The 27752-nt window shown below is 42.0% G+C and overlaps 2 protein-coding genes across 2 annotated transcripts in view; one reads left to right on the forward strand and one right to left on the reverse strand.

The window, feature by feature from the left end:
• med30 (mediator complex subunit 30) overlaps positions 1 to 10943 on the forward strand; it is a 39356-nt gene extending 28413 nt beyond the window's left edge. The window contains exon 5 of the mRNA XM_047605217.1: positions 9896 to 10943. Coding sequence (XP_047461173.1) covers positions 9896 to 9991 — 96 coding nt within the window. The 3' untranslated portion in view covers positions 9992 to 10943. The remainder of the gene's footprint in view (positions 1 to 9895) is intronic.
• A 4725-nt stretch (positions 10944 to 15668) lies between these two features.
• Positions 15669 to 27752, reverse strand: part of ext1b (exostosin glycosyltransferase 1b) — a 122308-nt gene continuing 110224 nt past the window's right edge. The window contains exons 8-11 of the mRNA XM_047604385.1: positions 24566 to 24655; positions 22397 to 22557; positions 20924 to 21095; positions 15669 to 19801 (exon numbers count right to left, since the gene is read on the reverse strand). Coding sequence (XP_047460341.1) covers positions 19616 to 19801; positions 20924 to 21095; positions 22397 to 22557; positions 24566 to 24655 — 609 coding nt within the window. The 3' untranslated portion in view covers positions 15669 to 19615. The remainder of the gene's footprint in view (positions 19802 to 20923; positions 21096 to 22396; positions 22558 to 24565; positions 24656 to 27752) is intronic.

The raw sequence follows: 27752 nt of genomic DNA on the forward strand, positions 1-27752 counted from the left end.
TGATGTACAGTATGTGCATTAATACTTTTAAAACTAGCAAGGAAATAGCTGTGGCAACATAAAATAAATGTGTTTGAGATCAGTCTAGTGATAAAAGTGGACAGAGTACGCAAGTACAAATTTAGAGTTGCATAACTAACTTGTACCAATATGTATGTAAGAGTATGTAGGACACTGGGCCCAATGGGGGCACATCATGAATGCTCATCAGTGTCTTCAGGATACATCCACTTCTGTCTTTACTAAACATTTTGGGCATATTCAGTGAAGCTTTTTTAAACTCACTTGCCACTTTATTATGTACACATTTTCAACTGCTTGTTCAGACCAATAGCCAATCAGCCAAACACATGGGTGCAGTTCAATGCATTTAGGCATGTAGAGGTGATCAAGACAACTTGCTCGAATTTAAGAGGCTTAGAACGTGGTATGGTTGTTGTTTCCAGACGGGCTGGTTTGAGTATTTTAGAAACTGCTGATCTACTGGGATTTTCACGCGCAACCATCTCTAGGGTTTACAGAGAATGGTCCAAAAAAGAGAAAATATCCAGTGAGTGGCAGCTGTGTGGATGAAAATGCCTTGTTGATGTGAGAGGTCAGAGGAGAATGGGCAGACTGGTTGGACATGATAGAAAGACAACAGTAACACAAATAACCACTGGTTACAACCAAGGAATGCATAATACCATCTCTGAGCGCACTACAGCAGCAGAAGACCACACCGGAAGCCACTCCTGTTAGCTAAGACCACGAAACTGAGACAACAGCTCACACAGGCTCACCAAAATTGAAAAATAGAAGATTGGAAAAACGTTGCCTGGTCTAATGAGTCTCGATTTCAGCTGCGACATTCGAATGGTAGGGTCACAATTTGGCGTAAACAACAGGACAGCATGGATCCATCCTGCCTTGTATCAATGATTCAGCCTGGTGGTGTAATGGTGTAATGGTTTAGGAATAACTTGGAAAACCTGAAGAACAGTACAAGGTGTTGACCTGGCCGCCAAATTCACTAGATCCCAAACTGATCAAGTATCTGTGGGTAGTGGTGATTTTGGTTTGGAAATCCTGGTGGGGCCATGCAGGAAAATCTTATAATGCAATCCAAAAATACCATAATCAATACCCTCACGACAAAAAACAGACAAAGTGGAGAACACCCACACAACATGCAAACTCACCCTAGAAAGGCGCATATATATATATAATCATATCAATAGCACAACAAAACGACAACATTCAAGATCTCACTATATCAGATACTCAACATTGAAACAGTAATGTGACAACAACGGCCCGCACCCAATACAATACACTTTTCTGTGTAAACCACTCCTGGTTGAATGACCTAGTTTTCTTTTTTCCCTCTTGAGAAATGATTAAATCCTCCAATCGATGTGCTCCTAAACTTTTTATCTCCAACTTCTGCTCAAGTGGTAAAGTCCCGAATTATACACTAGCCAGGTAGTCAACTCTATCCATCATGCAATTAATGAATAAAATGTGAATTAGATACCGGTATGTTATGTCATGTACGTTAGCCGAGCAAGCAAGATCTGTGCAGTCCCCGGCCCTTGCTTCAAATCAGCCAATGAGAATCCACTGCCAAAACTGAAGTATGCGCTGTACACTTGCATTCCTGTGCAGAAGTGCATCAGCCCACAACACTGAAGTGCCATAGCCATCTTGATTGGGCCCCACCGGGCAGAAACAGAGACGCAGCATCATTTAAACGAACATTTGAAGGTCCAAACTCGACTTTATCCTCATCAACATGATGACTGCATGTGCAGATGTTGCACTAGTTTATTGGAAACAGAGTCTTTTACCAGCTCTTAGTGCCTCATGAGTTTGGTTTGTCCTAATAATTCTTCCCAGTAGGGAATTACATTTACTTCAGGACATTTTGTTATCCCTGCATAATTTAGGGGATTGCTGGTTTCTGGAAAAGCACCTTTCCTCATAGCCCAGGCTGCCTTCCAAGTATTTGTCATAATTCTATATATATATATATATATATATAAGCCTTAGAATTTAATTAGATTTTCACTTTGTGCATAAACACTGGTTCTGTGTGAGGACAGCCAGCGGTTTGGCTTCAGCCTTCATGGGAAGAACTCAAAAACAGATTTTGTTGATTTTAATGAGTCATGTTTAAAGTTCAGGTTGATGTGTGAATGCTGATGAAAGACAAAGCTCCTTCTCTTCTCTTCTCTTCTCTTCTCTTCTCTTCTCTTCTCTTCTCTTCTCTTCTCTTCTCTTCTCTTCTCTTCTCTTCTCTTCTCTTCTCTTCTCTTCTTCCCATCTTCTAATCTTCTCCCATCATCTCCTTTTACAATGCCTCAACTCCCTCTCATTTCCTCTCCTCTTATTCTTTTCTTTTCCAGTCCTTTCCTGTCCTCTGCTGCTCCTTGATCCGTAATTTCCTCATTATTCTGCTCTTGTATTTCTCTTTCCACCTTCTCTTCTTACACCTGACTCCCTTTCTTAGTTTTCTCCCCTTCCTCTTCTTTCTTCTTCATAGATTTTGATGACAAAGTGTAGCCTATGGATTTAGTTTCCTCACGTGGTTTTATTGTGAATGAAAAATTGGACAAATAAAGCAAAGGTCGGAGTTTCTCCTCTTCTCTCCTTGATCCGTTCTTTCCTCCTTATTCTCCCTTTCCTCTCCCTAGTTTCTTCTCCATTTTCTCTCCTCTCCTCTCCTCTCCTCTCCTCTCCTCTCCTCTCCTCTCCTCTCCTCTCTCTAATCCCTTCTCCTCACTCACAGACACTTACACTTGTAATTCCCAGCCAGATCCGTCGTAGTCAAAGCTGCGATTTGAGTCGCCAGCGACAGGGCGGATTAGCAGAGGAATCCTGAGTGAAGGCACGTTTCTGCTCTGCTTGCTATGTCCCCCCCCTTCTCTCTCTTGCTGCATGTCTTTGTGTATATATATATAATATACGTGTGTGTATGTGTGTGTATATGTCTTCTCTGTTTCCATTATCTCCAAGCCCCTCATCAAAAAAACTTAATATGCTCGGAGAGCGCGGTGGTCGTGTTCTTAATCGTCGATGAAACGGGTTAAATGTCTGAAAAGCAGATGAACACTTGATCTTACTCATATAATAATATAATTACAAGATTAACTTCATTTTCTATAATGTCTAATGGATAGAGAGAAAAAAAACCCTCCCCAATCAGCTTTAATGTGGAGATAATGCCACTCACTTAATGAATATAGAGATGGTAATTATGAAGCTGGATAAGCCTGGAGACGCCCTGTTGTTTGATCCCAAGTGTTTACAGATTTCCATGTTGTGATGGGTTGTTGTGTCCGACTGTTGGCTTTTTAATTGAAGCCGGTCTCCAGCGGGCCAGCACAGGCGTGTGAATATATTCGTGACTAATGGATTTCAGGTCAGCCGACGTCTTTTGGTGGCCTGAGCCACAATCTGTCTTGATGCGACACAAAGAGACACAGTAGTTACAGCTTCTCTCATGGTGAAGTTTCGCTGGAGCAGAATTCTAATGCAGTGATTTTCGATGAAAAATTCAGTTTTCTTTTCTTCTTTTACTTCTGTCTTCTCCCCCCCTTCCACCGAGGACAGTCTCTTTGATCTGATTTTGGGGCGAGTCGGGGAGAATGATGAAGGAAATGTGAGAGAAGCAGACACGCGGAAGCAGAGACGGATGGAAGAGACTTCATCTGTGTCATTTAAACAAACTGTTATCTGTCCTGGTAGCCGACAGCTCTGTGTCCATCTCCCAGTCTTCTTCTTCTTTTTTTTTTTTTGATGATGATCCACTACATGTTCATCTAAACATTACTTAGACATACACAAGCTGTGTGATATATGCTTATTTTATCATTGAGCTCCACGCTGATGGGGTTGTTTCAAGGTTGATGGGGAATGAGGCATCAGATGTTGTCAGGATAAAACTATAGATTCATGTCAGCCTGAGACTCAGAGGATATGGAGGATCTTTCTTTTTTTTCTCTTTTCAGAGCAGCAGACTACAAAGTCATGAGAGAGTGAGATGTACTGTAGCTCCTTTGGCAATTTCACAAATTATAATTCTGAAAAATCCTTTGTTGAACTGTTCTGTGTGTTTGACATTTACGTAAATAATTGTAATTGTTTACTGAGCATCAAAACAACTTAAGTACCATTTGAATGTGACATTTGTCTCATTTTGTTTGGCCGGAAACCTTCATTTTTAACAAATTAAACTGATTCCATAACCAAAAGTAAAATAAATTCAGATCAAACTTGCTGCTCAACTCTAGTTATGGATGTACATTTAAATAAATAAAAATAATAATAAAAAAAAATTTGTTACATTGTATCAGGGGTAAACTGCAGCACGTACTACAACGCATCTGTGATACTTAGATGAAGCTGAAGAATTACAAACAAAATGATCTCATTTTGACTCTCGCTACTGCCACAATGGAAAATCTCTTCAGATGACAGCTTCGAATAAACCACTCGAGAGTCCTTGTGACTTGTTTACAAGCCTCGGTCTGTTTGCAGACTGGCTGCTCTTCTGTCCAGATGTTCTGAAAACACCCCTGAAAACGTCCTGTGCTCAGTTCCCTCCTTTCTCTCAGGTTGCCTACACACGTACATATCACTTACACTCAGGTTTTCTCGATACACAGACTACAGATGCATTGATTAGACTTTATCCGCTATGAAAGTCCTACTTTTTATCCCGTACGGAGCAGGTAATCCAATACCATCGTATTTGAAATCACATATTCCCACATGTGTGAGATTTCCTATTTCTGAACCTTCTGTAATGTTAGTTCAGATCAAAACCAAAAGCGGCAGTTAACTGATACACCCTTCATCCTCACACACAGATTCACACACACTTATACACCGATCAAGCATAACATTATGTCCTGCTTCTCATATTGTGTAGGTCAATTGTGTATTTGTAGGTGTGACTCATCAGAGGACAGATGACGATATTAAAGATGATACATTTCTAAACTTTTTAAAAAAATGTTATGCGTCATCAGACGTTTAATCAAATTTGAGGTGTTGTCTCTCCCTGCACAATATCGCCCTCCAGCACTTGTTGCAGGCTGCCAAGTCTGCATCATTTGAGGTCAAGTACAGCTGAACTTTTGACCAGATTTGCTTCTGCAGCACGTACTTTAGTGGAGCCCAAAAACTGACGTGACGTCACGTGTAGCATCGGCACAGCAATAGAGCTAAGGGGACGCTAATTAAAAATTCAGTGCCATCGAAATGAAGCTGTTTCTTTTCGGTCTCGTTACCATGGTTTGCAGTATCGGTACCTATCCCTAGTTCTTGAACTGTTTTTGTGTCTGTGTCTGTGTCTGTGTCAGGCTGCAGTCAGTGCTATGGGGTGTAGGTTGGTGCTACATGTCTAAGTAACATCCACACAAATGCCAGGTCCAAAGGTTTCCCAGCAGAACTTTAAATTGTCTCAAGATGGTGAATGTTATTCACTTCTCCTGTCAGTGGTCTTAATGTTGTGCCTGTTCGGTGCATTTCTCTCGCTGCGTCCACTCGGTGCGTGTCAATCACCATTTCCGTTCCATCTCGGGTCACTGCTCTCTTCCACTCCCTCCGCCGAACTGTTTCATTTCCAGGTCGTGTGATGCAGGTATGCAGGCTGCCAGTCTGCAGGAGGCGTTCAGAGACAGAAGCTCAGGCCGCGACTCCCCGTTTACTTCCACGAGTTGTTGACTGGCCACCCAGCTGCGGCCAAAGCAGCGCCAGCGCACGTCAGGAGAAGCTTAATACGCATCCAGACGTTGTTGTGTTGCTCCGAGTGTATTTGCTAGATTTCCTACGAGGTGTTTTTGTGTCCGGGTACGTGTGCGCCTTTAAGCCTCTCGCTTCAGACTAAAGGGAGATTCTTCTCTCCTGTGATTTTTTTTTTTTCACCCCTTTTCTAAATATCGTATTATAGGTGTGAAGGATTAGAGTTACGCTAATTATGAGGTTATGAATGGAAGTATATCTCCCCGAGGTTGCGGAATCATTTCTGTGATAATAGCCGCCTTGTTATTCATATATCAAGATACGCCACTGAGCCTTTTCGTAATGAAGCCTTTTGCTGACTTACTTTCACTGTGAAAAATCTCACGATTTTTGTGTGTGTGGCTTCAAAGAAAGCGCAGGGTATGTTGTTGTGGAAGAATCTACAGTCAACAGTAAAAAAAAAAAAAAGGAAAAAGTTATCTTTGAAGCTTGTTCTTTTTTACGAATCTGCGGCTGCAGCTCTGTTTTTTACAGCTTCGTGTAGCACAAACTGTTTTGCGGTTATAAGGAGTATAGTTCGTTTGTGAAACGTTTTGAGTGAAATTTCAAAGACTCGGGGTATCATCTCATTAATTCGCAGTAAATGAGCGAGTTATTTCAAGACTCGCTCGTCAGAGTAATGAGGCATATCCCATGCAGTACGCGCTCGCTGGCGCGCGCACGATCTCTCGGCCTCACAATCAAAGTGGGTAGAAGATGGGAAAGGAGAAGGAAAGAGAAAAAGGGTGGGAGAGCTTGAGGAGCATTTAGACCCCCGGAGAGGGAGAAAGAGAAAGGAAGAAAGAAAAGAAAGAAAGATACTGGAAGCTTTCCAAATGTTCCACTCTGGAAATATCTTCAAGGACAATCAGCTAAACAGTTGATATTAAGAGAGCTGTGTGAAATCGATTGCTCAAGGTGTTATCTGCGCTGCAAAAATGGCTGGTAATTAGTCATGGCTAAAGGAGTGTTAGCGCGAGAGTGAGATGGATTTAATCTTAATAGATTTCACTGCAGTGCAGATACAGTAGCTCCTGAGTGAAACGAAGTGAGCGCTCCTCTATCAGAATAAAAGCAGCCGAGCGGGTTCCTGTGATCCGCTCCCGATGCCAGATTTGCTCGAACCTCCCAATGTAGATGTTTAGTTTGAGGCAGCGTCTTTCAGTCGTCTCACTCTCCGGCAGCAGCTGCCGCCCAGGCGTCATTATTTGTTGATGTATAAACTTTGCGCATTGAGGTATTTCAGTCCGCGCCAGCTGTTGACTTAGAGATCTCGGTGCTGCATTCAGAGGCAATCAGCGGACAAAGCCCTGAGTGACTAACTGTGCGATCCGGTTGTTTGCTCCTCTGTGATGTACCTGAACACCCCTGGAGCATGCCAGATGTGTGTGTGTGTTGGTTTAGCGATTAGGGGAGGCGAGGATTGATGGAGTCAGCCGAAGTAGTCGGTATCTATGAGAGACGTTAACAGGCCTGTGGGAAAACTTTGTTCATTGTCTGCGGGAGAAATACCAGAACTTGTATTAATCCTCCTCACATACAGCTCTGAGTACACTGTTAAAGGAGAAGACAGGTGCTACTCTATATAGCTGTTATTGACAATACATCCCGTGGAACAACATAAATCTGTAATGAATTTGTCCACCGCTCAGCGCTTTATGATACATGCGCCGTGTCTGTGGAAACTTTGATTATCTCTGACGACTGTTGTAATGTTTACCTTTTGCACTTCGAGATAAAGTGGTTGGGGAAAGCGCCAAAAACTGCAGCTGGTTCCAAAGTGCGAGTCCATCACCGCAGGCCTCTGTGTCAAAATTACAGTGGAAATAAACATATTTACCGCTAGTTACCTGGTAACAACAACACATAAGCGTTAACCAGATGTTTAAAAAAAATAAAAAAGAGTCAAGCACTGCCAAGATGGGGATGGCTAGAGCCGCCACACTGAGCTTCAAAGCCACTTTTCAGGAAACGACCCAACAACACAACCACACTTCCGTCGGACTCACTCATGTTTGTATTTAATTAATACTACGCTCTACTCTACCAGTTAAAAGGAAATGTTGAATCATATATTGTAGTTAGTTTAGTTTTCTTTTATTCAACTGGTAGTTGCCATTATGTTACATCCTGCTTCTGTAGCATCAACTAAAATGAAACCTATCCAAAGAAATTGACCCTTGAACATTCATAATCATGTTAATAACCAAAAATTACAGAAACATCCAAAAAAAATATGTGTATTTAGTGTTTTAGTTCCACCCAAGTCCCATCCACTAGCATGGAGGGGACGGAGCCTATGACATATACTGCAGTCAGTCACCAGGGGGAGCTCTACTCGCTTTAGCTTCAGTATATTCATGGGTACCATGTTTGCTACCTCGGAGGGAAGATCCTATAGGGCGGATTTGTTGAAATAAATGTCTTATATTCCCCATTAAGGGGCCTATAAATGTTACTGCCGACGTCTGTCAATATGTAAAAGGCCCTCACTTAAATATCCCAGCGTCTACATACTTTAAATATCCTAATTGAGCCTCTAAAATGCTTTGTAGCCCAATCAGTCACAGAGCTGTGTTTACCTTCTCCTCAGTCTCCCATGTTCATCCATCACCGTTATAAGTTTGAAATAGTCAGAAATAATGAAAATTTAGCTAGTCTTACTGTTATTTAGTGTTATTATTATAACATTAGCATGCTAACCATAATAACTTAGCAGTAACCAAGGCAAAGTTATGTGTCAATACAATTTGGCAATCTGCATAGACATAAATTACATGCACTCATGGGTTTTACAGTACATATGATGGTAACTGCCATTTTTCTAAGCCTTTAGTCTAGATAACTAGCTAGCATAAGGCTAGCATAGTGATAGCTCAGACGGTCCATTCCCTACTTGGCCAGACGCTCTATAACATATGATTGAGTTTGGCTTCACTTTTGAGGAGCAAATGTTGGCATGCTGACACACTAAATATGATGCCAAACATGCTAACAATGATAGCGGCTAAGCAGCTGTGATAATGTTTGAGCATTCAGCTCAAACCACCACTGAGTCTAGTTTCACATAGCCTTCCATAGACTGACAATAATAATAATAAAAAAAAAAGGCACGGTGACAAACACTAATAAATGGTGCATTTGTTGGGGACTATCTTAAGATGCACAATAAGACACATCTGTTTTTATAGTGAGCTTTTTCAGCAGCAGGATGGGGTATGGGGTATGTACGATCAAATCAAATTAACCCTCCAGCTCAAAGTGGTGCCTCTGTTTGTCTGCAGCCTTGGGCTACGAGTTTAGAGAAACCACACAAGCCTAAATAATTTCATTCAGTTGAAAATTGAATAAAAGCGTTATAAAGTCACACACATTTTGCAGTATAATATATGTGTAATATTACGGGGGGAGGGCATTTTTTCCACAAAGAACAATGTACTGATGGATCCAAGGCACCACTAAAATGCATTCAGTGGCCAAAATGTCGGAGGTGATCGCTGGAGCACCCGTTTTAGACTTAATGAGGGAACGTGTTGCTCAGTTGCACTGAGTGACGCACTTACGTGTTTTTAGTCAATTTCCAGCACAGAGGAATTAGTGGTATAATCACAAGGCTTTTAGATGTTTCTAAACCGTGGCTAGATTTGGCAGGAATGAGCAATTCGTTTTCAATCACTAGCAAAAGATTTCACAACAATGACAAAATAAAAAAAGGTCCCACTTCAAAAAAAAAAAAAAAAGTCAGTGTCAAAGTAACCGGCATGAGAAACAAACAACATCACGTCTTTTTTTTCTCCCAGTCACAGTCAGTTATATTTTACAAGAACTTACAGTGGGTGTTAATGTGAGGTTTTGTTGATAGTTTGACGTCAGAATTTGCTTCTAAATCTCCTCGGTGGTATGTGGAAGCTGCAAACCTTGAATTATTAGTTTTTTTGCTTAAAAGATAATTCCTCCAAATCTTTTAATCTTTAGTTTAATAGCCTTAGAATACCTAAGGGCTTTCATGAAAACAAAATTTCACATATATATTTTAAATATATATATATACTTAAATGTTTTGCATCTAAAACATGTAGATATATACATGTATTTTAATATTTTTGTGTTTTTCTTTCTCCTGCAGAAGCTGAAGCAGAAGAACCAGCAGCTGAAGCAGATCATGGACCAGCTCCGCAACCTCATCTGGGAGATCAACTCCATGCTAGCTGTCAGGAGCTGAGCCACGCACGCACAACACACATTCGCATATAAAAAAAATACCCGCAAGCACACATTCACTACCGAAACATAGGGCTTTTAACTGGCTGCGCAACAGGTTCCAAATAGACTGGCCGAGGCTGCACTTTACAGAAGAAATGGGGGGACTTCGGGGCAATGGCAACTTGCCTCCAGAAGAAGACGTGGAAACAATGGAAGGAAAACGGTGCGAATGAAGACAAAACGAAGGCGAGGAGACACCCCACAGGAGACGACGGCAGAAACTCTTCTGTCTACCTCGATATTCTTCATATTTCAATCAGCATCATAATTAATCTGAGAGAGTTGATATGTTATGTTATATCTGTTTGTAGGTGCTAGCTCAATATAGAGTAGTCTATTTAATCATCATAATCTGCTGCACATGCATTAAATGCGTATTTCATAGTGTTAGAAGTTGCAATTTTAAAAAGAGTTTTTATATGGACTGAAACGAGAAGGACACACACTGTGGCAAAGTCATCATGAGTGTTACTGTTTTACGTTGATCTGCTTTTCAAAAAAAAAAAAATTTCACATAAACATCTGTCAAGGATTCTGCTGAACTATAAACCTCGCTGTGGTTTTCAAAAGAAGTCTGTCCTGTTTTGTGTTCGCTTCATCCGTGTTTATGTTGTGTGTTTGCACCCGAGGATCACTCAATAGAATCGACTCTGATAATTAACATAGTACTAAATTAATAAGTGCTGTTTTATGAGTTACTGCTGTGCTGTTAAGGCAGGAATTGTTATGCGAAGAATTATTTTACGATAATTATGGTTTCAAATATTAAACATATAAAAGTCAGAAAAAGTTATTTATGTGTAGAGACAAACATCTGATTGTGTTACATACTCCGAAGGTTCTTTAATAATAACTTTTATTTTCTAATATTTACCAATAAACCAAGGACCCTCAAACTGAGGAGAGATTAAGTAGTACCTACTATATGTGTTCTATATCTATCAAATATTCATTTTTTATTTACATTTTTTTATAATAGCAGTATATATGAAGTTAAAAGATAAAGTAAATAAAACAAAGCGATCCATTTTGGCCTCAGTAGTTGACTGATGGGAGCGAGCTACACTGTTAGCTTCTTTTTTGCTAATATTTCAGAGATGTTCTCACATGGGGACTGAATAGGCTCTTGGACCTGACAGAGTCATACGGCCTCGTGATTGGCTCAGCAGCTATGGGGGCGTAGCCTACTGTGGTACAGGAAGCTCAGATTGACAGGTCTAGTGTGGCGGTGGCTGTTGAGACAGCTCCTGTATCGCTAAATGAGTGTTGACTGAAAGATGACATCTTCTGCCTCCATTTATCCCTTTACTAAAATATCTTGGGTTGTTGTTAATGTGCATTTAAAGAATTTAAATTTGTGGACGAAAATAATGATAAAAAAATATATAAAAAATGTCTGATCAACCAAAGATTTTGCAACCCAACTGCAGTACCTCCGCGGAACCCCTAGGGGTCGCGGACACTGTTGAAGATCTATGCTTTAAGTAATTACAGCCATATGACTCACAAATACTAAACAATATAATGTATATATTTGTTTAAAATATTAGACATATTATATGAAGACGTGTGACACGTCATGGGCTGTTAATGGGCCACTTGACTTCAAACTCTAGGTGTATGTAGAGCTGAGGTCAGTTATTGTAAGTTCTTGCAGTTGTGATGAATGCACCTAACCAAATGATCATGTCTCAAATAGAGCAACCTGTCACACTGCTTTTGTTTTCCTATTATTCACCCCGAGTCGGTTAGATATAATCTGTATCTGGAGTCCACGACGATTAAGAGCCAAAATGTCACCTGTCACGTTTTATTTCACTAATAGTCACAATAATTGTCCAATCAAAACAAAAGATGCCTCATGTAACCACCTCGACTGGAGTAGATTGGTCCGATCAGATGGCATTATAATTATTGGACGGAGGGAGGTGGCGCAAATCCATTCAAAAGAAGAAAATTGGCACCTAATAAGCATCAAATGAGCTTGATTAGATCATGGGAGGTAACAGTGAATTTATCAAACGAGTGTTTTAAAGAGATGAACAAGCAAAAAATAAATCATAGCGGACAGCAGCGCCATTAAAAAGAAATGTGGGTAAGAAGAAGAAACACATTTCTTTTGTTATTTCTGTCAGCTTCCACACTCCGCATCAGATCCCTCCATTTAGTTTATTAAATATTCATGTACGCAGTTTAGCTTGAATCTTTAATCTCAGTGATTTTAATCAGGTTGAAAAAATATGTCCGTGTAAACGTATCCGCAGTTTTAGGTCATCCGCCGGCTTCTTTCATTTGAATCCCGCACAAGTTCCATCAAAAGAATTCTTAATTTCAGCGAGCGTATAGTCATTAATGAACATTTCTCCTTGGTGTGTGCGTGCAGTGTCGCAGCCTCAGCCATCTGCTAGCAACTCCTGACAGGTTACAACACGTCTGGAGCTCATGAATATTAGAAAAGATGGGAGTCATATCCTAAGATCCAAAGTTGCTGAAAGATGCGCGCGTCCCTTTGGAGGATTCTCGATAAATACGCAGCGACTTCCCTTTTTTTTTTTCTTTTTTTCCTCCCCAAGAAAACCAGCTCAACTATAGGTAGAGCCTTTGGTCTCTGTTGGTGTTCTGCGTTTTCAGTCTCATTTTAAAGGAGTCTCGTTTTTGACCCAGACTAGAAAGAACGAGAGAATTCACAGAGGACCTCATTTTACGCAAACATGGAACGTGAGCTAAAACCCGATCGAGCGCGCGTTTGCGTGCACGCGAACACACACGGCGCCGTCGGGTCACAGATACGCACGAGAATATCGGTGTCTGATATGGGCGCGTTTAATAATTCAGAACGAAGCTGGGGTCATATCTAAGATGTGTTATGAGGCTGTCGTCCTCGGGGAGACACAGAAGGACAGACGCGGCGTTGGAGCGGCGAGAAGGCTTTCAGCAGAGTAGGGAAAAAAAATCAATGTTCTGAGTAGTGACTAATAAACCCCTCTTCAGTGGTCTAATACAGGGGTGGTTATTATATCTCAGAGGGCAACGCAGCATTGAGGGACTATTATTACTGTACAAATGGAGTGTGTTCTCATTCAGCTGAGGCAGAGGTCAGGGGCTGAGCACTTGTCCATGCACACTCCGTCGCAAATGGCGAAATGAATGAAAAATGTGCGGGCCCGCGCTCTGATGCGGTTGGCAATGAGCGCACACAAACCATCAGTCCTCGTGTCAGCGTACCCTCTCATCGTGTCTCCGTGCTGAGCAGGAAAAATAAATCCTCCGGGCAGTGTTACGTGCGGACGCTAATGGATATTGAATCGTTTTGGCTGTTATCTTGACAACGACGCTGCGGTCCGGCAGGACTCCACGACGTCTCTTTTGGATGCGAATGCTTCGCGAGAGGTTAATGTCGGTGGCGCCCTTTAAAGCGATGGTTTTCTCTTGAAGTTGAGCAGGCCTGGTACTCGAGGCTCACCCCGGCACAGGTGGCTTTGGTTAAGTTGAGTTAACGGTCTTTATTTATCCAGATAAAACCGTCAAATCAGAGGGGAATGTGCGGGTTTTGGGCCCTGTTGAGATTGAACCGTCTGCTGGGGATGTCTGCCGTCATCAAGGAGTGTCGTTGTTATAGGGTTGGGGAGCCTGATCTGGTCTAGGCGGGTGCTACATGACATCCACATACACTACAGGCCAAAAGTTTGGAAGCAAGATCACATTTGTACATAAAAGACTGTAGTTTCATTGGTAAACTTTGCATCAGAATAAACTTTATTATATAAAGCAGAGGTCTAGCGATTTCTCAATTACTGTTTGTTTTGATGATTGTGCTTGAGACCCCCCAAATTGATGGAGAGATTAAGTAGGGACCTCCTACCTACTATATATGTTCTATATTAAACTTGGCCTAGTGCTATTTATAAATATACTTTTTTTAAAACATCATTTTGCATTCACTATTAAGTTATTCAAATAATACACAGGTTCAAATATTCAAAAGTGCCCATTTTGGCCTCAGTTGTTGGCTGATGGGAGTGAGCTGCACTGTTAGCTTCTCTTCTGACTCCATTTATTTAAAAATAAATAAAACAAAAAAGAGTCAAATCAACCAAAGATTTCACGACCCAAATGCAGTACCTCTGCGGAACTTATCAGAAGACATTTATACTATAATTATCAGGTAAATGAGTTTTCTTCTTGTTTAGACTTTTCTTTCTTCAAAGTAACCTCCTCTGGCTTTAACAACAATGAGAGGCCTTCGTTCCACAAGGGATACTTGTAGATAGATGGATGCTTTATTAATCCCAAACTGGGAAATTTCACAGTTTCACAGCAATGATGAACAAAACAACACACAAGAAGCACGCACTCAGGAGCTGCTGCAACAGGCGTCCGCTCACAACGGCGCCAAGAGCTAATGTATGCAGACTCGCAAAAGCCAAGGAGTTAAAGTGAATAATGCAAACAGATTTTTTTTTTAACTTTTGCACTGAATTTGTGACTCTTGCAAATCTTCTTGATCCTTAAACTAAGCCCTTCTTTTCTATGGCTGACATTTATACAGCAGTGGTGTGGTAACATTAACGTACATTGAAAGGTTGATTGAGGAAAATGGTGCATATCAATAAAAGCAAAGTCTGCTGTTTTTTAAGAAAGGCATTGATGACAGAAACGTGACGTTTCTTTCAAACCTTTGGCCTGTTGTGTAAATGCCAGGTCCCAACATTACCCAGCAGAACATTGTATTGTCTCAAGTTATTTACTTCAACGGTTAGTGGTTTTAATGTTTTGGCTGAATAATGTATCTATCATGTGTTGCTCTCCTTTCCAGCAGCAGTATGTGTGTGGGATAAAGTTTGAGCACCGGTGAGTTTAGCCTCAATGAGCCACGACGCTAATTATGATTAACAAAGAGAAAAAATGTTCATGTTCAGGCTGATGCTTGAAATGACGCAGTGGCGGTGACAGGTCGTATCACTTGTAGTTAATGATAATTGTGAGAGTAAAGTCAAGACAGGCAAAATCACACTTGTTTTCTGGGGTTTCTTCGCCATCCATTTAAGTCTCTTTACCGCGGACTTCTCTCCCTCACTGTCCTCAGGCGGGCTTCCGCCATTTACAGAATCACGTGTTGTAAAGACGCTTTACCATTGGTCGAGGGAGGAGTCAACGGTAGTGCTGCCTTTAGTGGCGCTTGAAAAAACGCGGGAAGAAATGGGAGCTTGTGATGACGCTCGTGAAATAAAATGCTTCAGAATTGTTGTTTCGAAATGGAATCACGTGTATGTGTGAATCGATATCGCGATTTTTTAACGATTTATCGTGCAGCCCTGCCGTGTTCTATATTAATCTTGGCCTAGTGCTATTTATTAATATCCTTATCCCTTCACTAAAATATGTTACATTCATGTTAATGTGTATTTAAATAAAATGTGCGGGGGGAAATAAAAAAAAAGTTATATATATATATATGTCTAATCAACCAAAGATTTTGCAATCCCCTATTGAAGACTTGAAGGATCAATAATTGACAATTATACTCAGCAGTTGAAATATTTAGTATATAGTGTTATGAAAAGTGTTGCTGTGATGTCCTGATCATCGAGAAGAGAAAAACAATCCGTCAACAAAAGGCACACAGAGAGCTTCAGTTAACAAATATGAGTTTATTTTTTTTTTATAAATCATTCTTACAAAATTGGCATTTATCTATTTCATTTGTGACCTCTATAAAAGTCTTCTCTTAATTACATGGTAGGAGGGAGGAGAAGGCATCAGGACCGCTGGGCTTGACCGAGTCCTCACAGATCAACAGATTTCTTTACTTATTTAGTTTCATTTCTTTTATTTTACTGCTGATTGGTTTTTGTAATACAGCCAATCACCGATAAATAAGCAGAAACAGGAAGTGGTCATGCGTCGTCGCCTTGGCAACAGTGTCCGAACGCAAAGATGAAAATGGGGTGTCGTAGTAGGGGTGTGGAAGCTGTGACTCATCCAGTGTATGAAGGCAGGGAGGTTCGGTCCCCGCAGATAGTGCTATTGCTGCCCGTCTACTGGAAATAATAATAATAATAATAATAACGATAAGTCTGGGATAGACGGCGGTCGGCATGTCAAGAACTCACATGTTGATAAAAGGCACAAATCAAGAACAGACTAGTTTCCAGCACAGACGCCACCGTGGCCAAGTATAAACACCAGCCGCCTGGCACGTCGTGGGTAAACCTTCTTCCATCTGTGTTGAAGCTCAAGATGACAACTTGCATAATGTTTCCCTGATCAAATGACAGAGGCGTTTTAGCGGAAGCGAGGGTTTTACTGGGGGCACGACTCGCATCCATCACACTCTGAGCCCGCGCGCGCTGGACTCAATATACTGTAAAAAGACAGCAGCTGAAAGCGGGGGACGCTTTTCCGTTGCAAACTTATCCGACCTGAAACCAAGCTGTGAAAGAGGCAATTTAAACACAACTGTGTCACAGCCTCAGACCCATTATTGTAATGCATGTGGGGAAGATGTTGCAGCAGAATCTGAAAACGTTTCCATCTGGTGCAGGGGACCCAGCTGCTTATTATTTTCCATGTGTCAGTTGGCGTAGTCTTTATTGGGACTTTGCAATTTGACTCCCGCGGAGAGCCAAGATGGTGCGGTCCAATCCAATTCTAGATCACTGGCGTATGCAATCTTTTCAGGAGTTAAAACTCTGAAAATGTTACGTCTCTCTCGGGGGAGTCCTGCGTTAGAAAGACACCAAAGTGTGATGGATGTTTCCCCCCGGAAAAACCGACGCGGGGAAAGATAAAAACGAGCCGTGTATCGGCGTCTTTGTGGATTAATGTGCACAGCGTGTAGAAAATAAACTGAATAAATACCACCAACTCCCCTCAGCGATGCAGGATCGGCCTTAATGTTCTCACCACATCATCTCGTACATAGTTTTTTCCTTTTTTTTTTCTTTTAATAAATATATATCTATGTACAGTGCTGAGAGAGCAGGGGTTTGAAATATGTGGTTTTATTTTCAGAATTATCAGCAAAGTCGGGTCCTCTCGAGATGATCAACAACAGTAACTCGAACAATGAGACGTAAAGGCCTTGATATGGATTCAAACAACGTGCTACTTTGAAGACGGAATGGGGACCAGATGGTGACCGAGCGAGGCCGATGTTTCTTTCCCAGAATCGCGTACGGCTGATGATCGAACGCTTTCTGCTTGTGCCTCCACATTAAACAGGCGATTAAAAAAAAAAAAAAAAAAAAAAGTTCTCCTGGCAAAGCGCAACAAGTCTCAGAATGTAAATACAGAAAGGATATTCAAAACAATGACACGAGGGGAAAAACACGCTCGTCCCGCCGGGTTTGATCCGATTTCCTGAAACAGAGTAGCATCTGGAAGGCTTTATATAAAACATTTTACTCTTTGTAGAAGGAAATAAAGACAGATCTCAGAGAAAAAAAAAAAGAAAAGAAAAAAAAAAACGCCGTCTCTGAAAGTGTGATATGGACAGCGACAGATAACTGATTAACAGCTTTGGCTGGAGACATCATGCTGAATGCCTCCCTGACAGAAAGGCCACTAAAAGCTTTCATTCAAGTGTCTGCAAACTAAATGTGGGGAGTGCCACTTTCCCAGACAGCTCATCTGTTTGAAATCAACCCCGAAGGCTGAGATAGCTGCTTATTTTAGCATTTTGAGCTAGTTGTCCAATACCAATAATTTAAGGTGCAAAACGCTTGAATATTGCGACGAGCGTGGACGCCTTCACTTCACGGCGAAGCTAGGATGGTGTCGGAGGAGGAATGGGGGAAGAAGAAGATGAAGAAAAAAAGAAAAAGAAGAAGCTTTCCTTCCATCCTCCAGAGGCTAGCATTAGTCAGGAGGTCACATTTGGGGGTCACCGCTTTCACAACGCAATGGCCTATAATGCTCAGTGTTTCATCAACAGCGCGTCCACTGGGAATAACACAGCAGTCCAAATGAAATAGGTTTACCTAATTGAAGTCTGGATGTATCTCTGCTGGACAAATGGAGGAGAAAACCTTTTGTCAACTTAATGGCCACAGAGTCCTCTGATATGTCAGAGGGGAAGAGGAGAGAGAGAGAGAGAAAAAAAAAAAGATAAAAATCACGGCGGCAAGGGAGCCACATGGAACCAATGACTAGAATATTTCAAGAGCATCTAGGCGTCTCGAACCGATGTAGGCAACGTGATGTGCAATAAACAATTTTTAAAGGCAGACCCTGGTGTCAGAATGGCAAAAAAAAAAAAAAAAAAAAACTCTCTCTGAAGACCTGCTATCGTCTGGAAATTTTATTCCATTTCTCTCCGTTAAAGATAGTGCTCCGAGACCGTGCGGGAAAGAAAAGGAAAAGAAAAAAAATATAAAAATAAAATAAAAATGGGCGAAACGAGTCTGGGTTAGAATGCAGCGTTCTGCTCCATTTCATCCAGAAATGTTCATTTCGCTCATTCCAACGGAAGGAAAAGGTACTCCGCTCGAGCTTATGGTTGGATGAGCCAACTTTTCAAGGCCCTGTTCACACAACATGCACGCACACACACACATACATAACACACACTCACAGAGAAGTAGAGAGCTTCAAGAGGGAAATAATAATAAAAAAAAAAAGTAAGTGGAACAAAAAGATGAGAAAAGTACAACTGCTGTGGCGCGTATGAGAGGAAAATGGGACATGAAATGAGATGTTTTCCCAACTTATCTCCGCGATAACACTGGAGCAGACAGACCATTACAAAAGCCCTATCAACACATGAAAGACTGAGCCAAGGACAGACGAGATGTTTTTAGACTCCAGGCCCGAGGATATGTGCCAATAGTTGAGGAAGTGATGTCTGCTCTGCTCTTTAAACCTTCTCAGGCCGCTCTGATGGCAGACCGGTGACTGCTGTTTAACTTCTGAGAGCAAAAATAATTAAAAACCGAATCCGATTCCAAACCAGCCCGAGAGGAGAGAGAGGGTTTGCACAGAAATCAAATCAACTAAAGAACAGCGTGTCCCGGACTATAAAGCAGGAGGTTCTTTTGATAGTGACTCCAGTATTATGTCCTGATGCAGGCGAGGGAGGGTTGCTAGGGGCGACCGGTAGGATTCGTCGTAGGCTGGGTTGCCAGGTTTGCGTTTCGCCTTCCCTCTTCTACCGTCCTGCGCGTGTGCCGAGAGTGCAGGACAGTCATGTTACATATCCTTGTCCGTGTTGTACAAAAAAATATTCTATCCAGGAGTTCTCGTCGTCAGTAGTGTAGCGCTGCGTGTTTGTGAAAACATACAGGACTGTTTGGCATGTCCACCAGTTTGTGTACTCCTCTTTGTCTGTCTGTGTTTGCATTTTTTTTTGTTTGTGTTTTTCATATCCGAACGCCATCTGCTTGTTTTCCATCCGTCCCCTCCTGCATCAAGTCCTGGCAGCGGCGGCGCTGTGGTCATTGGCAATGTGCTGAGTGGAAGACAGAGCTGTGTCTCTCCCCGTCCATCCTGCCGTAGTCCGACTACTCCTTCTACTACTCTCCACCGAGTCTCTCTCTCGGGCCTCCCCCTGCGTGGGGTCTCCCCCGAGGGGGCGCCGGTCCTGTCAGAGCCTCTCGATGTCCCTGTATTTCTTGCGGAGGATGGAGACCTGGTCCTTGAACAGGACGGGGTCCAGCCTCATCTGGGAATGGACCAGCGGCATGGCGCCAAACCAGCTGGCGAACTTGTTCATGCAGGTCTGCCGCTGGGCGAAGTGGTCCGGATCGGCCCAGCGAGACGCCCTCGAAGACTGGTGGGGGATGAAGGGAGAAGAGGCGGGAGACAAAAGAGCAATTTTAGAGACGTGTTGTCAGTGTTATGAATAATTATTGCTTTAGATCAGTGCTTCCCGACGAGGGGTACCGCAGGGGAGGCAGACTCTTGGAGGGACACGGATTTATGCGTTAGCTCATTTAAAAAAAAAAATTATTATTACAGTTTCATGTGTCCTCGTTTTTGAGTTTAGGAGGAAAAATATCCAGATCCTGATTTTTATATCAGAGCGATGAAGATCTGAAGTATAATTAAAAAAAAGAAAGAAAAAAAAAGCTGAATATAATTTATGAAAACTGTTGAAATAATTAGCTACAAGGAATTAACCTTAATTAAAAACTTAATTAGCTCAAATGAAAGCAAACTGTTGAACGTTTTAACTACAAATGATGTTGAAACATCCAGCGTTTGCAGGTCTGAGTAAAAAACAAAACCTTGGCACAATCACCCGCGAGTATTTCAACATTTAAACAAGTTCAGCTGTATGAAAAACAGATTTGTTTACTTTTTACAACTTCAAATCTAGTTTAATTGAGATGATTTGGGGTCTTACAGCAGACTGAGAGAGGAGCCACTGTCTTAGATTATTGGTGGGAAAGAGACACAAAAGACGCTGTCAATGGCAATCATTTGCATTCTCTGATTCAGCCGTGGCTGACAAGAGAAAAGCATTACTGACATTAACGTCCCTCAATAAATCATCAGCTGCATCACGGTCTATATTTGGGAGGCTGGAGCCCGACAATAATAAGCCTGACGTAAGGCACTGGCACGACTACATTCTGTGCTTTTGTCTCCGCTCTGTTTGTGACTTGTCCTGTTTACCCATGAGCCGTACCAGAAGACTTTTAAGAGAATAATTCATGCTGTTCATAGAGCAGCATGAATAGTTTGCTCCAGCTGAAAGGCCATGACACAGACATGATGGAAGGGGAAAAAAACAGCGCTGCTGGTTTCAGCTTGAATCACATTTCATAAAAAGGGGAATGGATTCAGAGAGGCTTATATAACCACTTCAGCTTCATTGTTACCAGGTCTTTTTTTATTAAGTTCTTTTTGCCTTTCAATAGCTCCAGATGTGGAGGCTGGAACCTCTTACCTGTCCCATCATGGTCTCCTTGTACTGTTTCTTCTGTGTGACCTTGATGGGCGGCAGCTTGGTGACGGCAGAGACCAGGAAGTTCATCAAGATGTCCTCGCAGTTGGCCAACTGGTCCACCATGCTCTTCAGACTAGTGGGCAAGTAGTTGGTGTACAGGTAGTGATAGTACCTGGGAAGACGAGGGAAAGGGTTAAGGGACGTATGCACAAACTAGAAAGGTGAAAAAAAAGACCATTGGGGGTACCAAGAGTGGGTACCAATTTAGGTACCAACGGGAGCAACTTTAAGTTCCCCAAATAGTCAATACAAGGAAACACGATCCATGATTTTGCTTCCTACCTCCAAATTCCCCACGGTGATCGCAATGGTATGGTACTTTCCTTTTTGCCCATTTGCTAGCACTATTTTTATGTTTTGCTTGTTTCCCTTGTATACATTTAGGGTAGAAACATACTGTACAAGAGGTTTACCTTGGCAACCAGAGCCTGAAATGTCCACTAGGCACCAATCCAATCCCAAAGATATTTTTATTTATCAGTTTGGGATGAATTTGGAGGCCAGGGTAACACCTTGTGTTGTTTTTCAAGTTTTTTGAGTTGTTCCTGTGGGTGGGGGTGCCTCGTCCGGTCAGAGTAACATCCACGTCAAATGCCAGGTCCAAAAACTTCCCAGCAAATCATTGTGTTGTCACAAGACTTCGTCCTGACAGTGTTCATAATGTTGTGGCTGATAAGCCTATATGCATGTTTGTGTAAACTTATGTTGCTTGGTTTGGCAGCAGTTTTGAACACATTCTTTAGGCTGCAGGAGGATGTAATATACTCCAGTTTACATTTATTTTACACTTAAACCAACCGTACACATTAAGCTATTTTGATTTGCCAACGACTCCACTGTTTGCTTCAAAATGCCCAAAGGAGGCCACAGACTTCAGTTGTACCATGTTATTAGAAACAGTTAAGCCCACATCCTTGCTCAGATGACTGACTGCCCAAGTTCTCGGATGGATTGAACGACTGACTTATTGAAAGTGATTAAGCGTTCGGCTGCGGTGATTGGCTGACTTCAGCTTAATGGACTGCTCACATCACAGCTGAGCGAGGCCATATTGGAGCTGACAGGGTCTGTAGTTGAACTAAATGCGGGAACTATGGAGGGCTGTGTAGCAGACGATTTGACATATTTTTTTTGGGATAAAACGTGCTCGGTGTCAAAACACTGGTTTCCCGAGGCTGTGCTACGCCGAACATCACACCGACTTTCATAATCTACAGATCACGGCATCAAAGTCTTGTATCAAAAGCAAGACAACTGAACACCGGAGAGCAGAGCAGAGCAAAACTCTGATCCCGGTATAACAGAAGGAGAAAAGATGTAAGAAGCAGGAGAGAAAAATAGTAAAAGCTGCTTCACATGGAGATAAACAGTTTCAGAGTTTTAGTTTTTCTTTAGTTTTTTTTTTTACGGTACCTGTGATAGATGGCGGCTCCGGTCAGAACCATGGAGTAATCGTTGGTCCATTTGGATGTGTAGCCCCAACGCTCCTTGTTGCTGTCCCAGAAGTGGCTGCGGGCGGGGTAACCTACGATTCGCTCTGGAAAGCTCTGCCACACCGTGAAGGCGAAGTCCACCTGCACGCACAGACACACACATTCATAACGCTTATTATTAACAACCGTGAGGATCAACCTCTAATAAGCCATCATTTTGGAACTGATGACCTCATTTATCAGCATAATTGACTTATAGATCAGATAAAACTCCCCTTTAGTGTTGAGAGTAATTACACACACTGTTGACACATTAGCATAACATGCTTTATGTCTGCAGCCTCTTCTCCAGTGAAGAAAAGCCACAGCAACACAAATGTTTGTCCTTGTCGTTGATTGCTTTCTTTTCTAGACTGTAATCCTTCCTTTGAACATAGAGCCTTTTTTAAATTTGGAGCATCATAAACTTTCTTTGGACTCTCTCTAGGTTTTGTTCTGAATTCGTAGAACCCAGGTTACATTTGTAACCGCAGTCCCTCTACCAAGTATAGCAGAAAAGCCAGGGTTACAAATGTCAGAGAAACTAGGGTTACATTTTTTACCTTAGTTTCTCTGACAACTATGGTTCCCCCCTGGTTTACCTGACAGCCAGGGTTACATTTATAACCCTAGTTTCTCTGACATCTGTAACCCTAGTTTCTTTGCCATACTTTAAATTGCTGTAGGCTTCTCTGTCTCCATCTGTAAAGCTGCTGTGGCAAACAATCTCCACTGGTGAATGCAAACCACAACGCTACTGCCACACTCCCAGGGCAGAAAGAAAACAGGTTTAGAAGTCTGGTGCACTGCAACATACAGAGGTATTTACCTGAATAGCAAGAACCAAAAACTTTATCTAAATATTACACCACCAGTCAAAAGTTTAGGCACACCTTCTCATTCAATTCAATGAGAAAGTGTGTCCAAACTTTTAACTGGTTGTGTACGTTAGAAAAAAAGAAGAAAAAAACCCTCAAAGACTGAATGAAAGAGGCTACAGGGAACACTAACAAAGGAAAGGTACACTCAAACACACTTAAGTGAAAAATACAACAGAGGCAAAACCTCATCAAACACAAAGCTGCCTTTCCTAAGCAGCTGCCTGCAGCCAACTTCTGTGGCAACGATCAAAGCGTTCAATCAAATAATTAGACAAAAACATCAAAAAGGACTCAGCGGCTCCTCAAACAAGCCTCTCTGCATTACACCACACATTAACACGCTACACAACACTGAGAATGTGCTTACATTACTGAATTTAAAAAAAAACGGAATATCCACCATAAAAACCCTGCACATGCTGCTTTCATCTGCTCTTCCTGACAGAACGTGTGCATAGGAACAAGTCCCAGAGGAAAAAAGAAGAGCACCTTCTAATGACTTTCACAGTTGAAACTACTTTTGAACTGAACCAGGACGTAGGTGTGAGTCATATTCAAAAGAAGGACTGCTGAAAAAGGAGGAGGAGAGCAGGAAAACAGAAGGACAAAACAAGGTTTAGTCATTGGTGAGAGGCCAAAATTGCCACTTGAAGGGTTTGAATGAAAGGAAATGGTGGGTGGATGTGCTTTTTTTCTTAATTGCATTGGCATTCATGTTCCCCTGGGATTTAAAACTTTGGGAATTGTTTGTGCTTGCGATTGCAACCGTCGTCATGTAAGTAACACAGGTTGATTCAGTTTGTAGGGGGATGGATTTTCCCTTCTGCCCTGCCATCCAGATCCTTTATGAGATCTAATTCTACACTGTTCAAAGCAGCATCTGGCTTCCCATGGTGCTGTGCCAAAACGTGTCCCCTGGAAAAAAAAAAAAAAAAAAAAAAGAAAGAGTCCAGACAGCACGTGGAACAAAAATACCCATAACAGCGCTCCTCTTGATCGGGGGGGGATTACCGAAGTACACGGTGATTACAAGAACTAAAAACATGAGGTACACGACGGAAAGAATAAAAGAAGGAAATAAGAGTTAGAAAGGCAGATGAGAGGAGAGGAAATTAAGGCTCTGGCAGTGGTAGTTAGCGTAGTTTAAGAGATTTTAATGTGAAAACACCGTAGACAAACAGAAAGAAAGACGAACCAGTAAAGACTAGTTTTATTGTGTTACAAGATACCTCTGTGGTGGACAGCACCGTGTCTTCATCCAGGCTGAGGACGGCGTCGGTCACTATCGTCTCATAGGGCAAGAAGCGGCTGCTCATCACCTGCAGAGGGGGGAGGCACACAGAGCAGACAGGTTAAAACCACGTAATTGGATTGACAACAGTTGGATTCTCCTCTTCTAACAGCATGAATTATGACCCTTTGGAAAACACTCCAAATAAAGGTCAATAAAAATATCTGTAAGAATATATAAGAACCCTTGCTGTGCTCCTTTTTTTTCATTTAACCATATATTTTCTTCAATCAAAGAGTGTGGGGGCGTTGACTGACACAGACAACTGTTTGATTTTAACTTCAATCCATTCATCCATTCATCCCCTTTCTTTTCCAAGAAGCCCAGGTGTTTTTTTTTTTTCTCCCTAGCCAGATGTTCTTTGGAGATCGCTGCACTTTTTCCTGGGCAAGGCATTCCCTCAAGCCTGTTTGCCTCAGGGTCTCAAGGTGAAAAATCCAAACCACCACTGCACCGGCTTTAATAGTAAAGGATTTCTTTGGCAACTCAGGGAAAGCAGAAACATAAACTTTGACATAACAGATACTTCTTAACACTTTCTGCACCACTCCTTTTCCCTTAAGGTGTTTTATAGATCAACTCCTGGCAGCATTATGTCTCTCTTTGCCTGCCATATGCTTTTCTTATTCTCGAGTTAGCTAGCTGTTAACTTTGATTAGGTTTTCTTTTAAGCTACAAAAGGATGTTTTTGACCACCAACGGGAAGGCCAGAAAATTGCTAAAAGATGCTTAAAAAATGCTTTATATAGCATAGGGGACCTGCATAGTTGGAGGATAATCAAGCAGCAACCTTCGAGTCTGAAGAAACAAAGCGAGGAAAGCCAAAACTGCAATACCCCAAAATGGCCACTAGAGACTCGCTGCAACAGTGACTTGTTTCCAATGTTTTATGTTCAAATGGACGACTTTACAGAAGAAATGTATCAAGGGGTTTTACGTCATAATAAAAACCCCTAATTATGAAGCTAGCCAACTTTTAAAAAGTATTCATACAGTATGTGTCAAATAAGAGCTGTTGTTTTGTATCAGTCCATCTTTAAATGACCATAATAGCGTTGGACGTTGTATTTAGCGACAAATAGGAGCAACCTGTGCAGTTCACATCCATGAACAATGAACATAAGCTCTTCAAACGTGCTGTTCGATGGACAAAAGTATGCAAGATTAAATTAAGCATCAGCAAGTACAACGAATTATAAGAAAACTGTTGGATTTCAATCTAACATTGTGAGCTAACGCTTAGAAAGTTAAGTTAGCTCACGTTACATCTGGAGCCGTGGTTTTGACCAACTGTTTTTAAATACTTGTAAATCTCCACAGTCTAATAAAGTCAAGAGCAACGTAAAATGTTATTAGTGAAGCCTTCCCATTATGTCACACACCATGTGACTAACAGCTAGTAGGTTACCAAAACCCAGTAAAACACATTAAAAACACACTGACAAAAGGACATATCAGTAAAGAGAAAGAAAAGCACAACAAAAAAAAATGTGTTAATTAAAAGGAAGAACCACTGTAAATGTCCATACTTGATAGAAAAGGGGAAAAATCACACTCCTCATTAAGGCCAGGGAAAGAAGATACCTTGCACAACGTTGACAATGGTGGACTAAATTAGACCCTGGCATAGTATTAACATTGCAGTGAAAAGACTGTAATAAAGGCATGCCCAGTTTAGGACGTGGCTGTTTTTACTGACAGGTGAGCGTCCTCGCTGTCCCACTTACAGCCTCAGCTCGACTCAAGCTCCACCTCTTTGTCGACTTTTGAATTAGGAAGATGTAGTGAAGCCCAAGATGGCGACTGCCAGAGCCACCACGCTTAGCTTCAAAGGTTGCTCTTCAGAAAACATATGAGTGACATCACGGAAGGATCCTCCCCTCCCCCCACCAACACAAGCAGCCATGATCACCTGTCAATCAAACAAATATCGGCTGCTTTAAATACGAGATCACGCAGAAACCCCTCCCTGTGAGTCGCTACCTGAGGCTCAAAAGATAAGAGAGCAGATCCGCCGTTAAACGGAAACTTTCCCTTTGAAATAAATTTTAGAACAAAAACTCATCCTTGCCTCCAATATCCACCGCATGAATTTTTAATGATCCCTCACAAACTCATGGGAGTCGGGGGGAAACAACAAGCCGTGACATCGACAAACAGCGGCACGCGGAGAAGAAGAGGAAAAACCAATATCCCACACTTCACTGCGGGCTGCGCCCTGTCGTTTTCTACCGTGATAGAGTGCTGATACAAGTTTCCATTACGGCTGCGGGGTCATCTTTCTCTTTTAAATCAATAAAAACACATAAACGCAGCCAGAATCTTGGCGTGAGTCATGTGTCTTACATGTGGCACGAATTTACTCTCTCTTGTACCGTAGAAAACAGAATATTTATATTTAACGGCGGATGAAACCAAAACTGTATAATACATGATGGAGCTTGAATATTTACTGGAAGCGCAGACGGAGTGGTGTTGGTGGCGGTGGCTGGTGGTCTGGTGGGTGGATGGAAAGATCAGCATCTTGAGGATATTTAGACGGGGATGAAAGACACTTGGACGGGGAAAACAGCAGCTTCTCGTTGAAGAAGAGTTGATAAACTATGTGCGCTCCAACTCAAACAGCCTCCCACACAGATCCTCACTCACATGCCCACGCGTGCACGTTATTTAGTTATTCAGCGCAGCGTGGAGGGTCAGGCCTCTGGGGGAGATGTTCGTTCAAAACACCACCTGCACCGAAAAGCCACTGCGTTTACGTTTAAGTCGGCGCTGACCTCTTTTCTCTGCTAACACCTGGTATTGTCTGCCCGCCGCGCTCCAGCAGTGACCTCACTCTCAACAGGTCTTCATCACTCCTACGGCCGAGGGCAGCTACAAACAAACACCAGGCAAAAACCCAAGCTCGTTATCCACGGCAGCGCAGCAGCTGATCATTACTTTTATTTGCAGTCCAAAGAAATGGAAAAAAATAATGAAAACAGCCAAATATTTATAAGATGCATTATGGCCAAGGACCTTCCAATGGGCATCAATTCACGAGGCTGCATCAACACGCTTAAAAAGAGGAGCTGTGACACGAACCCCTTGAGATAATTACAATGTCACTAATTGATCTTAAAAAA

This window comes from Mugil cephalus, chromosome 14, assembly GCF_022458985.1.
Source record: "Mugil cephalus isolate CIBA_MC_2020 chromosome 14, CIBA_Mcephalus_1.1, whole genome shotgun sequence".
In the NCBI taxonomy this organism is placed as follows: Eukaryota; Metazoa; Chordata; class Actinopteri; order Mugiliformes; family Mugilidae; genus Mugil; species Mugil cephalus.